The sequence below is a fragment of the Atheta coriaria genome, unplaced genomic scaffold, assembly GCF_025399875.1.
Source record: "Atheta coriaria isolate IRGN ID8LTWV9N9 unplaced genomic scaffold, Caltech_Dcor_3.1 hic_scaffold_8_pilon, whole genome shotgun sequence".
Taxonomy (NCBI): Eukaryota; Metazoa; Arthropoda; class Insecta; order Coleoptera; family Staphylinidae; genus Dalotia; species Dalotia coriaria.
This window is the reverse complement of record NW_027045450.1, coordinates 7,013,408-7,029,040: the sequence shown is the minus strand read 5'-3', so window position 1 is coordinate 7,029,040 and position 15,633 is coordinate 7,013,408. Positions and strand designations below refer to the sequence as shown.

At 38.2% G+C, this 15,633-nt stretch overlaps 1 protein-coding gene across 2 annotated transcripts; it reads right to left on the bottom strand.

Moving 5' to 3' along the window:
- Window positions 1-207: 207 nt before the first annotated feature.
- On the bottom strand, window positions 208-12,498 carry LOC135797227 (monocarboxylate transporter 12-like). 2 transcript variants are annotated; one of them, XM_065309463.1, is made up of 7 exons: window positions 12,338-12,498; window positions 11,148-11,418; window positions 10,207-10,433; window positions 9,590-9,824; window positions 7,433-7,744; window positions 788-988; window positions 208-620 (listed from the first exon to the last, which is right to left on the bottom strand). In XM_065309463.1, the coding sequence occupies exons 2-7, from the start codon at window positions 11,416-11,418 to the stop codon at window positions 460-462; spliced, it is 1,407 nt and encodes a 468-aa protein (XP_065165535.1). In that variant the 5' UTR covers window positions 12,338-12,498; the 3' UTR covers window positions 208-459. The 2 variants fall into 2 exon arrangements, with proteins under 2 accessions (XP_065165535.1, XP_065165534.1); XM_065309462.1 differs by lacking the exon at window positions 12,338-12,498 and adding an exon at window positions 12,116-12,326.
- Between the last annotated feature and the right edge of the window lie 3,135 nt (window positions 12,499-15,633).

The following is a 15,633-nucleotide window of genomic DNA, read 5'->3' as shown; positions in this document are numbered from 1 at the left end:
AAAATTTCAGAAAAATTTTTTTTGAGTTTTTTGAAAAATTTTAAGAAATAATTACTTACATTCAAGCATTTTTAAATATGTTGTTAAATTTACATCTACTTTTTCATTTCTGCTAACAGCACCTCCTAAAACTCTTTTTTTTTCCAATATGTATTTAACTCCGCAACAAATAAATGAAAGTCAAACAGAAAAAAAAATACAAGGAAATATCAAACAAAAAATATATGCCGTGTATTTGTACAAAATTGAAACTCCGAACAAGTATTGTAGATTTCACGGCCGGATGGAATATAGTTGAACATGTAAAACATGCGCTAACGATACAGTTAGAGGCGCGTGGCGCGAGTTTCGCGAGTCGCGCATGGATATTTAATGTGTCTGCTGTTATAATATTTACAAAGTGATTCCCCCTTCGGGTAATTGAATTACGCCGAGCAAGCTCGCGCGCGCGGGACGCCGTCAGCTCGCCGCCGCCGTGCTCGGGGCCGGCAGCGACGACTTGGCGCGCCGCCGACGTAGCACCACCATCTCGCCGCCCCAGCTAAGCGCCACCGCCAGCAGAAACGCGCTCTGTATCAATATGCACGAAACGTAGCTGCCGGTCGGGGCGCGCGCCCACGCTGAAAACAAATAATTAAACAATTTACACAATTAAACAATTACGCAATCGTAAACAATACATAATTACAGATGGGCCAATAACACAATCAATTATTAGTCTATATTGCCGTGAGGTATTTGTACAGCTATATAAATAGAGTGAGTTTTGGGCGGTGTATTTGCTTACCGAAAAATTGACCTAATGTGAGCACAAAAATGCCTTTAGACACCATGTTGAGGCCGAGCGCGGACGCCAAATGGCTGCCCTTGTTGTTCTCGCAATATTCGGAGACTGTCAGATTCTGGTTGATGACGGTGGCGGCCCGTACGTACCCGCACAGCGCGGAAGCTGCAACCGTCGCTGGAAAACTCGTCTGCATCGCCAAAACTAAACAAAAAGTTGAAAAAAAAATAATACACATATGTATAGTTAACCTACAAAACTAAAATCACAAACAATTATAATGTTAACAGTTAAAAGTTAAACGCTACACAAACTTTTTTTTATTTATTTTTTTATTTTTTTTATTTTTTAGTCTTGTGTGTGGAAGAATATTTGAATGTTTAAAGTTTTTTTGTTTCAACGCGCCCCTGGAATCATCTCTTATGCGAAGGCGCTTGACTCGTATTTGCTTTGGAAATTGGGAAGTTTGCGCTGTGAACGCGAGGGCGGCATAACGGAATAATGGCATAACGATCTTCGTTCCGCCGCCGCCGTCGCCTTCCTGATAGTCCTTACAACAGCTTACACGAATGCGAACACACTTTGCTGCACGTGTATATTTATTTGCCAGACTTAATATCGCGCCAGCAGACGGAGACCGACCAGAAGGAGATTCATCTTCGGCGAGGCGCGCGCACAAAATGTAAGCAATTACGCGGTGATAAATTATGATTCCCAATGCCGCAACTACTAACGACGCCCGCCGCTGCCACCATCATACCCCGTGCTAACAGAGCGAATTCATCGACACTCATGCCATGCATTAAATTATTGGAAAATCCAACGTGTGCAACAGTTGACAGTTGAACATTTGTTCGTAAATATTTTTCAAAAGCAGTTATACGAATTAACGCGTCGATATGTACCGAATTCAGCGTGCGTTTTTTTTTTTTCAACGAGTGATCGATTCACGGCTTGAATAGACACAATGAATAAACATTTTCAACTTTTGCGGATGAAACGTGTTGGTTTTATGTTGAATGTTCGAATGTTTTGTTTTTGAAATTTTACATTTTGTTATTCTACCTTGGGATGAATATCAAATAAATTGGTGTATTTGAGATTTAAATATACATAAAATTAGAATATGACATGATAATACATCACTCAACCATCTCATTAGCGTGGATTTCTGCTGAAAATTGCACGTGAACGAAACACAATATTCGATTGCTTTTTGCTGCGCCATGCAGCACGCTCTCTCATCGCGATTGTGCACTCATCTGCGTGCGTGTGCGATGTGCATGTGTTTTTAGTTCGTTGCGATGCGAGATTCGATTTTATTTATAGCGCATGATTGTAGTTATGCGTCAAGAGGCCCCGGCGTCAGTTATAAGCTCCACCGATGCTTGTTCAGGTAGAAAGGGCATGGAACGAAACAGTGGGTCTGTGTTCTGCCGCCACCGCCGCCGCCGCTATGGATAACTGCATTGTGTATCGCTGCATGCATACAGTATATGTGATCTGCGTTCAGTTTATAACGCAAATTAGATTTTCTCTGTCTGTCGGCTGTTTTGCCGCTTAGCCGATGCTAACGTGACGCTAACGAAGCGAACCATTATTTTATTTCTAATGTTTGTTCAAATAAAACGTTTTACAGGTATTGCAAATTGGATATATTACAGGAATCTATATAAAACTAGCTTTTGCCCGCGACTTTGTCCCGCTAGTGTTTAATATAAATGTAATTCGTTTTTACTCTTTTGTACTAGACATAGTATATGTTAATTCTATCAATAAGATTCGCAATTTTATTTTAAAGAAATTAATTATATAAAGAATTGCTAATAGTGCACTTCAGCGCGCCATCTCGTATTCAACTATTTAACTATAACTATGATTGCATGCCAACTTTTATCCTATAGAAAAGAGCTGTTTTTGGGGTTTTCCCGGCAATTATTCGAATTTTTCTCGAAGCTAAAACCATCCTTGGACTTTAATGAACATTTAAAAAAAGAATTGGCCAAATTGGTCGAGGCGTTGTTGAGTTATGCGCTTACCAACAGATTTTGCGATTCATTTTTATATTATAGATCAATATTGGAAGTGAAAGAATTAATGTGACTCTCATATTTTCATCTTTAAGCGTTTAAAAACATAAATATTATACTTTTTTTTTTGTAGAAATGGAAATTTCTACTGCAAATTAACCGGATTTATCATAAGGTAAGTGAATTAATTTTATCTATCTAACTATGAACTGTTTGTGTGTGGCATTTCATGTTTTGTAACATGACTCTAATTAACCACACGTGCATTGAAACGGTTCCAGACTCGCAAAATGTTATTCAATTCCGCCTCCAAATTCACATTTCGCATTAATTCAACAGAAAAATACAACTATCATTCCTGTTAATCATAACTCCTAGTAAAGTTAGGGTCCTGATTAATTTTTGGAATATTCCAATCCGAATTCCATTCCATTGCTACCTTCAAAGTATTATGTATGATGTTGAATTAAATTAAAACATGTGTGTATGCACCATTCGCATTTTTCCGCCGTTGCACTTCGTAATATAAAGTTTTCTATAGCAATTTGCACTGCGACTGCGAGCTGGCAGCGCGCACGCGGGTCCGAAATTAAACATAACAAAATATTCAAATTAAAATATATACTTTTGCACTCTATATTTACTCGTATGAGTTTTCCATGGACCGGTCGGCCTTTGTAAATTTCTAAATGCGCGCGGAAGCGTCAAAGCACAGGCGCACTAAACAAACATGTTTGCTTATTTACTTGTTGTGCGAGTAGCGTCGAGGAAAAGTCTCAACAAAAGTCAAGTCCAACGTGGGTGTAATTAACGTTATGTAATTCTATACCAATCAGCGTGAAAAACGTACAAACTTATTGTTTTATATCAGGCTACGCAGGAAAACTAAACAAAAACAAGTTCTGTATTTTTATTATGAACAAATTTAATTAACACATGTGTAATTTTTAGTATTTATTTTGTTTTTAGTATTATTAAGACTTATTATCACCTTAGAGTCGCGAAAAAACGTTTTTTGTTATTTTTGTCTATATTCTCTTTGAATTATTAATCCGATTAAATATTTTCTAGTTAACACCGACTAATGAACTATTAATTAACACATCTTGTTATTTTTAATTATTGTAATACTAAAACATTCGTTTGTATTCACTAGAAATTAGTAAAAACATTAAACATTACACGGAATGTTAATTTGCTCGCAATTTGTAATCGAATAATTTATCAGGTCTTTTTCGACATCCGAATGTATTTAACAAAACGCACAAATAACCAGCATTCGACTCATTGCGACCGCACACATGTATATCTCGCTCATTTCGCGCGCCGGCCGAAATAAATTTTCAAGGGGGCAATTATTCGCCGCGCGCCGCCGTCCGCGCGTTCCGAATCGTTTTTGTGTCCGTTGCGGAGAGTACATTTCTTGATGGTGTTGCGTAAATTTATTTAAAATTTATGCGCGCTCGTGCGCAACGCCGCCCCCGAGATTCGTCCAAACTAGAGAATAATATTTTTTACGATAGAAATGAGACGAGTGGAATGTTTTATTTTCGCACAGTGGCAAACATAAACCGAGGGGCGGGTTTGCGCCACGTCGAAAAAAAGGAGAGATTCAAGCAAAAGTTTTCAAATTTTTTACCGAAACTTTGAAATTGTATTGTGGATTTGAGATTTTAGCATTTTTGTTCCAATGTCAGCATATGTCCCAATGTTATCGATCAATAAGCAAAATTTTACGTTTCAGAATAGTCTATGTTCGATTATTTATGTCCAACATTATTATAGGCAACCAATATAAATAACACTGGATGCTTTTTTGTTGCCTAAAATTAAATTTAAATATTTTATACGGTTTGTTTAGCTGGCATTTATTTTTTATTGCCGCGTTTCATATATTCGGGGATAATAATCCAATTTGTTTCCAGCAATTAAAGTCAAATTCGAGCGTTTGTCGTTTGCATAACGCTCGTGGGCGTCGAGAGTCAAAAGTCCCAGCTCGTTTGCTCTCTTTTTAATTATATTAGTTCGACGCGAATGGCTGTGTTGTCTCGAACGATTCCACTGGGATAGATTGAGAAACATCTCGCGTGAAAACAACCCGGGGCCGCGCCGTCACGGGAGAACACTTAAAACAACTACAATTTGTTTGTTACTATTGTTGTTGCACAAGAGCAGCATCTTTCTGTTTGTCCTCGAAGCGATGCGCGCTCCCAGTGCACACCAGCGTGTGTTGTTGCGAAAGAGGATAATTCTTATTGTGAATTTGCCCACTTATTGAATGCGGCGCGGAATTTATTCACGCTGGGAGAAAACTTTTCAAACTCGTTTTCGCTTCCTGTCGCGCGCGCGCGCGCGTTGCAAAACTTTCGGCCGGAAAACGCGACGCGTAATAAGTGATAACGAGATAACGCCGCGTAACAAGATAACGAGGTAACCGATGAACCGATGGGCGTTCTGCAGTCGAAGCATTTTTGCAGTTCTGTTTAAATTACAATCGTTGTAATTGCGGCCAGCCTGCTGCCGACTAATGACGTAAAATAATATTTCGATGCATGCAGTGACAATACATCATTAATAATGATGTCGGTTTATATCATCAGCGGAATATTAAATTATTCATTATTACATAATAATATTTTTGGGGAAAATAGATGTTTTTGTATCGCTCTGTATGTAAAAGTGTTTATTAATGCTGGTACATAAGGCCAGAGATAGTACGCGCTGATTTCTTAGCAAATTTCGATGATGCATTCCTTTAACTTCCGTTTTTGCTACGCGAGATAGCGCGGAAATTCTTTACCATCTGCATTTTCCACGGTTTTTCCTTCGCGTGCTTACTATTTTCTATATCTACGTGTTCGTGCTTTGCATACAAAACTTAAACAGTGTAGAATCCTTTTATGCATTTAACTTATCATTTACTATTATACAATATTCAAAAGTTTTCGATCTTTTATTAAGAAAAATAGTTTATTAAGTATCAAGTGGATAAAGAGAGTTTTAGTCACAAGATTGAATAAATATCAATCGATAAAATTTAATTTCTTTTACTGACGGCGCAGTGTTTTTAGTCTTGTGCTGTACCGTAGGCACATGCACAGGCGCAAACACCAGTCCGTGACTAAAACCTGTGACTAAAGTACTTTATTCACGGCCTTGGCCGTTCGTGTTTAAAGTATCACTTTTTGTGTCTTAAAACCGTAAAAAAACTAGCGGATTAAAGGTGGAAGTAGAAAAAGTAGCTTAAATAGTATAATGTTAAATATCTAAGTTGTCTTATTATTTTTAAAACTTTGCTTGTAACCTAATTTATATAGTCTAAGAGCCCGTGACGGCCAGACTTTCGTCATTTAAAAAAAAAGGAAAATTTTTCTATGTGTGTACCCAACACAGCAAAGAACGATCCCCAATTATTATATTATAAATATTATTCAGAGAGCTATTAAACTGTGTTTTCTTAGTCGCCAGATAGTTTGGTGGGTTATATCATCCTGCCAGACGCATTGAAAGTGTATAATAGTTGCAAAAGTTAAATTGCAGTTTTAATATTATACTAAATTTCCATCTGCTAGACAATTTTGGTATCTTCCATAATCTATAATTTTCTAGTTGCTATTTCTTTTAGTTTCAAAAATAAATTCACTGTCGAAAATCGTGGGAATAAATTATCATTACCATTTGAACATTTTTTCTTAGGAATACTAATTTCATCTCTTAAATTTCCAATTTAACCAGCTTATTTTAAAGAGAATTTTCCGTAGATTAAGACTCTGTGATTAGTTCGTTTCTATCTCCTTTTAGTTTACGAGATATTTACAATTGAAATAAATCGTCAAATATTGAAAAATTGCGATTTTAAGCACTATCAGTCGCGGTTTTAGACCTTTTACCCCATTAAATTAAATTATTTTAAATTTTCATCTCGGAATGACCTTAAAAGTATAATTTGAATTTGAATCTTTGTTTATATATTGAATCGTTCATGGTTGTGATTTTGAGTGAATGTACTGAATGACAGAAACTATAAAAATTCTGTTATGCTGTTTATAGATCAATGAACTAATTTACTTCATTTGAGTTTTTTTATCGGCAAATATATTATAGTTTCGGGGTGTCTGGCTGGAGTTGGAATCATAGCAGAATATCTAGCAATGAACAGCGCATGTTATTAATGTTATGAATAAAATATGCAAAAATTGACTATTCTAAAATAATGAATTTGACATCATAATTGGTACATCTTTGTTGGCTACTACCTGATCTTTACTGTGTTGGATACACACATAGACAAATTTTCATCTATCCTTAAATGACGAAAGTCTGGCCGTCACGGGCTCTTACTCTAATATAGTTTTGTCAGATTTTAATTATTTTTGAAACTTTGAATCTGTTTTGTGGTTAAGTTGTAATCAGTCAGAAACAAAACTTTTTTGAACCTGTTAAAATAGTTTTATAACAAAAAAGTTTATGCTTTTATTTTTTGTGTAAACCATGGAGCTTAATATGCACTTCACAAACTACAATGCGGATCATAGATTTTTCCGATTATCAAAATAAAATGTACTAAAAACGTTTTCACCTCGACTGGAAAAAAAATGAGATGAATGTTTGCACTTACCAGCTCTACAACACGCCAAAACAAGCGCGCCGAAAAGAAATGTTGTACGATATCCAATGCGAACGCGCCTCGCCAGTTTCGGAATGGTGAAGCGGGCGGTTATGTCAGCCGCCGACAGTGCGGACATACAGGACGCCGTCTCCGCCGTCGCAAAGCCGATCTGCCTGAGGTGGAACGGGAAGAGCATGCTGAAGGCGATGCTCGACGTGTACACCACCGATAAGCCTATTATGATGTGTACGAACGTCGCGTCGCCCAGCAGATGCAAATCCAGCGCCGAGGAAATTCTTTTCAGCGGGGAAATCTCGCCGCCTGCAAATAAAGACATTGTATCTTCATTGTACCTCAACACAAAGGAAGTTTTATCTTATTTTAAGCTGCCTATATTTGCCTTGATGTTGTTCGAACTAGTGCGTAGGTGTTTGACTTCTAAGTCTGGATGAACGACATGTTTGAACTCAATTCGTTGTGATGTTGAATGAGTGACGCGAGATAGAAATACTCCAACTTGATGAGGGGGTGCAGGATCAAGATGGAGCAAATACGCAGTGCGGTATTACATCGACGTGTTTTGAGCATTTGCATAAAGCAAATTAGTTCGCGTTAGTTTCGGAATTGCATTAAAATTTTTACCACTAAATCCACCAAGAAGACAAAAAAATATCTTTCGTTAACTTGACAAAAGTTACACTAGCTTTGAAGGCACTAAAAACGTAACCGCGTCATTTTCGCGGCCTATTGCATCGTAAAATACATCGTCTGTCGTATCCTTATCAGGATGACAATGTCTGAATGAATTTTTCTCCGTCGCCAGTGTCTTATATTAACAGCTCTTTTTTAGTGAGATAATTAAATAGAGGTTTTGCCGCGGGGACACCTTTCATCATTATTTTCGTGTGTGTGTGCGTCCGCCGAGCCAGATTTTCATTCGGCAAAGGATTTCGTTTTCGTCCTCGGTGCTTGGTTCTTGTTTTACGAGAGGCTGAGCACAGCGCGCTTGGTTACGGCTCGTTGTCGGCTTGTTCGTTAACATAATAAAAACAATGCATACCCACGCAACGTCCTTTTCGTGCCGCTCTTCGTGGGGCTTATTAAATTTTTAGTTTATTAAAGTTTAAACTTGTGAATACAAAGCAGACGCCTTGCAGACGCTCACTGCTTTTGGTCCAGGGCGCACGAATGAAGCCCACTCGCGTTTGTTCTCGCCGGCGCTGAATTTTATTCATGGGTATTATCTGCTAATGGTATTCAGATAAACACGCGTTGACCCTTTCGCTAATAAACTACGCTTTTCTTCCGGATGCGCAGTACGCGTGCCAGCGCCGAATGCAAATTCGTTCAGTTTTCTGCAGATGCAATTGAAATTCATTTCCTCGACAACAACAACTGACAATTACCCAAGTAAATACAAGAAAATCAACAAAAACCTTACAACTAAAATAATCGCAGATTTTTTCTGCTTTTATTTTCTGCACTATAAAATAACATAATTGGCGCTATATAAAATACTTCAAGTTACGATTGTTGACAAAGTCACTCTCGGATATTCATTGTTTGGCGTGTTCGCTTTGCATTCATTATGCATCCACTTTATGTCCTGCATCATTTATGCCGCCGCGTGCGCCCGTTATAAATGTTTCGCAAGTATATATATTTTTTGTTTCGAATTTAGCGGCGTTCGCATTCTCGCTCGTAACACCCGCATCGCCTTGGTCGTCTCGCAAATTTCTCGCTTGGCTTGCTCCGATGATGAGATGCGAGCGCGGCCGAAAAAATATAAAATATTTCTTTGATATCGAGCCGCGAGCCCACTCGGAGACACACACAAACCGAATCGAACGTGGCCGAGGGAAATGTACGAGGCAATGATTTACGACAAATAAATGATAGGGTTTCGCCATGCGACTACCAATATGTGCATGTTCGTACACATTCAAATTCCAAGAATGAAAATCGAGGCTTTCTTTTGTTTTTGTCTGTCTTTTTACATGAACAAGAAACTCTACGATATTTTTTCGTTGTTTTAGTCTTTTTAACAGTGTTTCTTCTTTATATGCACGTTTTGCGATTTCATAATAAATTTACCAGTTGCAATAAATACGAGTACGCAGTATGAAATGTATAGGAGAATAAAAAGAGTATATTTTTTGCTATTACCTCTTGTTGGTGTATTTTTCATGTCCATTTCTATGTTATTATTATTTGTAACATCGGAGCATTGAGTATTTTCCACGTTCCCACTATATCTTTTCACCTCGGATGCGTTATGCTTTTGTGACTGAAGCAAAGCAATCTCTTCGGACTTCTTCTCTACAATGACCACCTCTGTGGAATGCTTCAGATCGTCGACGTCGTCGCCGTCGACAACGGTCTTTAGATGTCTTTCAACCGGCTGTAAGAAGCTTCATTTAATGTTTTCACTATTAGGCAACTTCAATTAACTGAAAAGTGAGCAGGTACTGATCAAACGAGTTAATTACATTAAAGCGTGTCGGTGATGATGCACGTAAAACAGGACAAATTTATTTTAAATTAACGCCGACTGCGTGTGTGTGTGCCAAATCAGCTGGACGCACTGTGAAAGTGTACGAAAGGAGTTGAATTATGTAATTATCCCAGCGTAAATTATTCAAATTACGCTATTGTTTGCGATTACAAGAGGGCTTACAAAAGGCTATACCACCGGCGTGTTGCGAAAACAAATCCGTCGTTTAGGCCTCCACATGAACGAAAGCATGATTATTATACAGAGTGATAAATAAATTAGTGTTTACCTCAAACATCAAAGCGCCAATCAAGCCGTGTAAAGAAATAGCGCCCATGATTAACACGGTTCCGTTGTAGTCGAAAGCTTCCTGAAGAGATGTCACTATTTGTGGCATGAAGGTTTGGCCAAGACCTGTCCCAGCCATTGCAAGACCAACAGCTTGACCTTTCCGTGTGTCAAAATACGAATTGACCGCCATGAAAGACGCGGGCATTATCAAACCCAAACCTAGGCCTATCAAAATAATAATATACATTAAAACATATTATGCAATGTAATATTTGAATGTTTTCGACTTTATACATGAGTATCAAGTATCAAATGTTATTTGCATTCAACTGGCATTAAATTACAAGTACATTAGTTCGCATCATCATTAATCCAGCGCGAAACATGGTAATGAATCAGCATGTAAACACGGAATGCTCTACTACTCTGCGAGTCTTGACTGCTTCACTTCGCGCTGATGCAGAGCGGAAGTGATAGTTTCGCCATGATACTACTCCCGCCTCAGACTGGTCTCATCGTGAGAGATGTTGGGTAATGACGAGGAAAATGTTTTAAACAGATTAAGCTCGCGATAAATCACGGCACGCGTTAACGGCCTGTTAATCATCGACGATTTATAATTTTTATCCGCGAACGGGACGCGGCTTAACATCGCGCATAATCGCGTAAATAATATCACGCCATTTACAATTCGCATTCTTTTCCCGGCTTGGAAGTCTTATATTTTCAGACAGTGACGATTCATCACTCTTACACCAACGCGACACCGAGTTAAATTCTTGTTTATGTTGAGGGATGTTGGCGGACGACGCCAAATTCTTGGTTTATATTAAAAAACTCGAAAAAATGACTAGGTTGTATTTTATACACTATCATAAAAATATAAATATATATACAAACTGTTTTTACTTTATGCTAAAAAATTAAAAATTTACCTACCTGCAAAAACACTAAATGTTAGAAAAAAATGCCATAGACTGCTTGCAAAACTAGATAAAATTAATCCACTGGCAGTTAATAATACTCCTATAGCTGTGACAACTCGAGGTGAGTATCTTTTAAGAATAGGTCCAGTGAGTAATCCGGAAAAGTTGGTGACCATGCAGCTGATGTTCAAAACCAATGCGGCTCCTTCTATCCCATATGACGTGTTGCTAATTTGAAAACCATAGACCAAACCGAACACCGACACAATCGCTTGATTACCCATCTAGAACAGGAGAAAATTTCACTGATCAATGAATGTTAAATGTGTGGTTTAATTTTGCATGGTGCAAATGCATAAATAAAAACGCCACCAAATCAAACGCGGAAAAAAGAACGGATATCAAAATGCATATCGGCGGGCGGCGCACTTTGCGCGCATGAAATATTTAAATCAATTTGCATGTTTTGCCATGCGTCCATTGGTACATACAGGAGAGACCATTGCCAGCTGGCCGGTGAAAATCGCGATTGATTTTCAGTGTTTTTTATATGTGCGTCACATGGCAATCAACATTCGGGTTTAATTCATATTTCATTGTTTCATTCGGCGGTATTTTCTGGGTCATTGGTGCTTTTTAATATAAGCTGCGTTTTTTTTTTGCGTTAGTTTTCACTGCACAGCAGTGGCAACAGCGTTGAGAAGCGACAATTAAAATTATTTATCGGCATAATCAGTTTAAGCACGCTGCGCCGCGTCTTTTATTCTTCCGAGGAAAATTGCTACGTTTGAATTGGACGACAAACGAGCACAAAACGGAGGGAAATAAGAGCAAATCATTTTTATCATCTTGTTTAACATCACTCATAAAACCAGTTTGTACTGTTTATTATTGCTGTAAAAGGCTAACAATATTACTATCGCTAATCCCGTATTAAGATTAATAAGTGAATAATTAATGTGGTTTGATTAATTTTCTTACGTTGGCAATCGCCGCGCCGAGCACAACCATCCAGCCCCAGCCGCCATCGGGAACTTTTCGGATTAATTTTGTCATTTTTTGTTGATGGCCGGTGATGAAAAACCGTTAATCAAGCGAATCGCACATGGGTTAATTTATTAACGAACTCACGCAACACACGCTCGACTCACGACGCTCACACGACTGACGAAAATGAACCATAGCGATGTATTGCATACTCACTGCGACCGTGGGCAAACAACTGATTAATCGGTGTTGATTCACCGATAATTGTTTATCTCAACTACAGAATTCCACTTGGTACTTAACCGGTAGAGATTGTCAAAATAAAATACAAACAATTTTTTCTTACGTCCTACAATTGTCATTTTACGATATTGTCTGAGAGTTTAACAATATTTGTAGTATTCCACTTGTGTGATTATTCATGCAAACGTCAGCAATGATTAAAACACGTTGTGATTGCATGAACGTGCAAATCGCAGCATAATCGCACTTGTAGATTATAGAGTTATGTTTTGCATAATTTTATTATCGTTTAATTGTGTTGTTTTGATTACGGAACATATGGGCGACCTTTGCACCTCGAAAAATATTAATGAGAGTATTAAATGAGTTTGACTGCGGTCTAGACTTTGGTAAATGTGTTAAATATTTAATTATGTTTTAAAACGGGTTTACTTTACAGTTTTAAAATAACTATGTTATATGGGTTGTCTTTAAAACAAAGTTTTTGTGAGGTTTTAACTCGTGATTGTTTAATTTTTAATTATTTGCTGCGCCGGATGCGAAAAATAATTATGCACAATAAAGCTGGCGCCGCCAACGAGTCGGTTTTCAATTTTCCACGTGCGCGCGCGATGTGTAGGTGGTGCGCGGCCGAAATTTTCTTAATTGGGTTACGGCGGCGCGAGATGCAAACGCCATGGCACGACGGCAGCGGCAGCGGCAGATATCGTCGGTTAATCTAACATACCGTTATGCGAATAACACCGCGCCGAACGAAGCTAATAATACCGGAACGCACGGCGCAAGATAAACAAAAAGTTGGCCGCAACATGCCGCCGCCGCCGCCGCCGCCGCTTCCCAAACCATTGCTCGCGTGCGACGTCTCGCCCGACCCAGTCAGATACCAACAGGAGTTGCAAACATTTCGCGAATCTAGGTGGTACATTGTACGTGTTGTTTCTTTCTGTTGTTGTTTTATCTTGAATATTTCGGGGTACTTGTCGGAGGGTCATGAAATTATTTTTGCTACGTTATGTAAATATTTTTTATCAATCATCCTCATTATTTGAAAATTTTCAACTTTTTATAATAAAACAAAAAAAATTTAAAATTTTGTTTCTTAATTTGTTGATTTATTGTTTAAAAATATATTTGAAAACAAATTTATATATTCTGTATTCATGATTGGTGCATCAAAAAATGCGAGTAGAAAAATACTGTGCAGACACATTATTTTATTCAAATGCAGGACTTAAATATTCATCGAACGCGCGAATCTAATTCCGACGGTGGCAGCGTTGCATGCGAGTAGAGAACACAAACCCCCTGCTCGCCGCGATGCTGTCGCAAGCCACAAGTGCCTCGCGCCGCCCCACAATGATAAATAAACCGTTCCGGGCGCAAAACTAAGCTTTTACGATATCGTCGAACATAAGCCGAGGGACATAACGTCGTTAAATTGACATCGAACGCGCGGCGCGCGACGCCAGTCCTTGGAAAAAATATCGCATTACTCCAGAATACGCCGCCCCACACCCCCACAGAATAATGTCATCGGTTCATCTCGCATCGTAAGAAATGCTGTGATGTTGTAATGTTGCCATATTGTAATAGCATGTCGCACAAATTTACGAGCACTGATGTCAATATTAATAAAATAAGTCATTAATAAATTATTGTTGATAATACACGATGTGTATACTCTAGCGCTCGTCATAATAGTGTAGCTGAGTGTGGGGCGAGTGCGGATTGTGGTTCAATTATTGAAGGACTAAAAGGACTTGGCATTGGCGTAAAATATGGTTTTGGAGTTGGCCGACGCAGGACGTCGCAGAGCGATTAAATCATATAAAGCTCGCGGCGACTTCGTGCCGAGCAATCCGGTGGTAAGTAATAAGCTTTTTATGAAGTCTTTATTAGGAGCGTTTCGTCGCTCTCGGCTGGATTTTATACAAACGTTATTTTTGCACCGTCGCCGCCAACCCCGAGGGCGTAAAACTCGGGCGCAAATTGACGGACTTTATGGCGCTGCTCTTTTTTATTAATTCGCCGTTTATCAATTTATGATGAATGTCCACGCGCGTCGCTTATTAACCTACCAAATTATTAACTGGAAGCGCATTAGCTTTTTCATATTTGATTAGAGTTCTCATTGATTTTCTTGGTGATATTTAGCGTCATTTTAATCAAAGTTTGTGTTTTGTGAGTATGTTGATGGGCTGGTACTGCCAGCAGCTTTCGATTTATCTTCGTTATGAAAACATAACAGCGCACGACCTGTGGCTGGGCGACCCTTATTGCTTTTCCATAAATCTGCGCCTAGTTTGTAACAATAAAAGGGTTGGAATGGATCCGCCAAACCGAGCAGAACAAATTGTTACGACATATTTTCACGTTTCATGAATAAACATATGAATATAAACAAACGTAATAATACGTGAAAATACAATTTTATTATTTTACACCGGTATGTTAAATTTATGTAAAAATCGGCGAATGTATTCAAAACATGCAGAATATTGTTCAACAATACCCTGTTTGCTAATTTTCAGACGAACATTATATAAATGAGTATAATTCTTATAAAACTCTGCGAAATAAAAAATAAAACGCAAAGTTTTAGCGAAATAAAAAACAAAACTTTTTTAAATTATTGTTTATGTGCCTATTTGTATTTGTTTAAATAATGAAATCTTTGTAATAAGGTAATAAAAGGTTTTTTGCTTGGTGGAAAGTTACAGCTTGCTTGCATCTTGACTAGTATGAGAACACATCTCTTATTTCATTTTAAGCTCTTAGAAAAGTAACTACGACTCGAGTATTTGTGCGCGCATTTCCTAATAGTGCAAAAAAATGCCACCGAGTTATAGAGCATGTTCGGGATTCAACGCTGATGGTTGCGGGGTTGGTTGGGTGGGTTGTACAGTTATTAATGATCTGTCAATTCTCACCCAGCTAACATTGTTTCTGCATTATTCGCCCCCATGAAAGCTAACAATATGATTTATAATTTGCCTCCACCGCGGCTTTCGCCATCCAGCGAACCCATTTCGCACTTATTAAGATATTATTCAGCTATTTATGCACCCACGGCCTTGACACCTTTCAGGATGCAGTGGGAAAACTAAAAAATCATTTCTTAGCTGAATTTGATGTCGATATTCAAGTAAGTTTTGTTTTTAAATAAAAGTAAGAGTGATTTAAATTGATTAGATTAGCTTCCAGTATGCTGGACATTAAATTCTAACGACAAATTGCATAAATCAGGCGGGAATAAATTAATACGATTG

Excerpts from the sequence above, each read along its gene's own strand:
- LOC135797227 (XM_065309462.1), bottom strand. The coding sequence starts at position 12,190 with ATGACAAAATTAATCCGAAAAGTTCCCGATGGCGGCTGGGGCTGGATG. Across the intron at positions 10,434-11,147 it reads AACATTTAGTGTTTTTGCAG|GCCTAGGTTTGGGTTTGATA; the intron begins GTAGGTAAATTT and ends TTATTTTGATAG. Across the intron at positions 7,745-9,589 it reads GAAAAATACACCAACAAGAG|GCGGCGAGATTTCCCCGCTG; the intron begins GTAATAGCAAAA and ends CTTTATTTGCAG.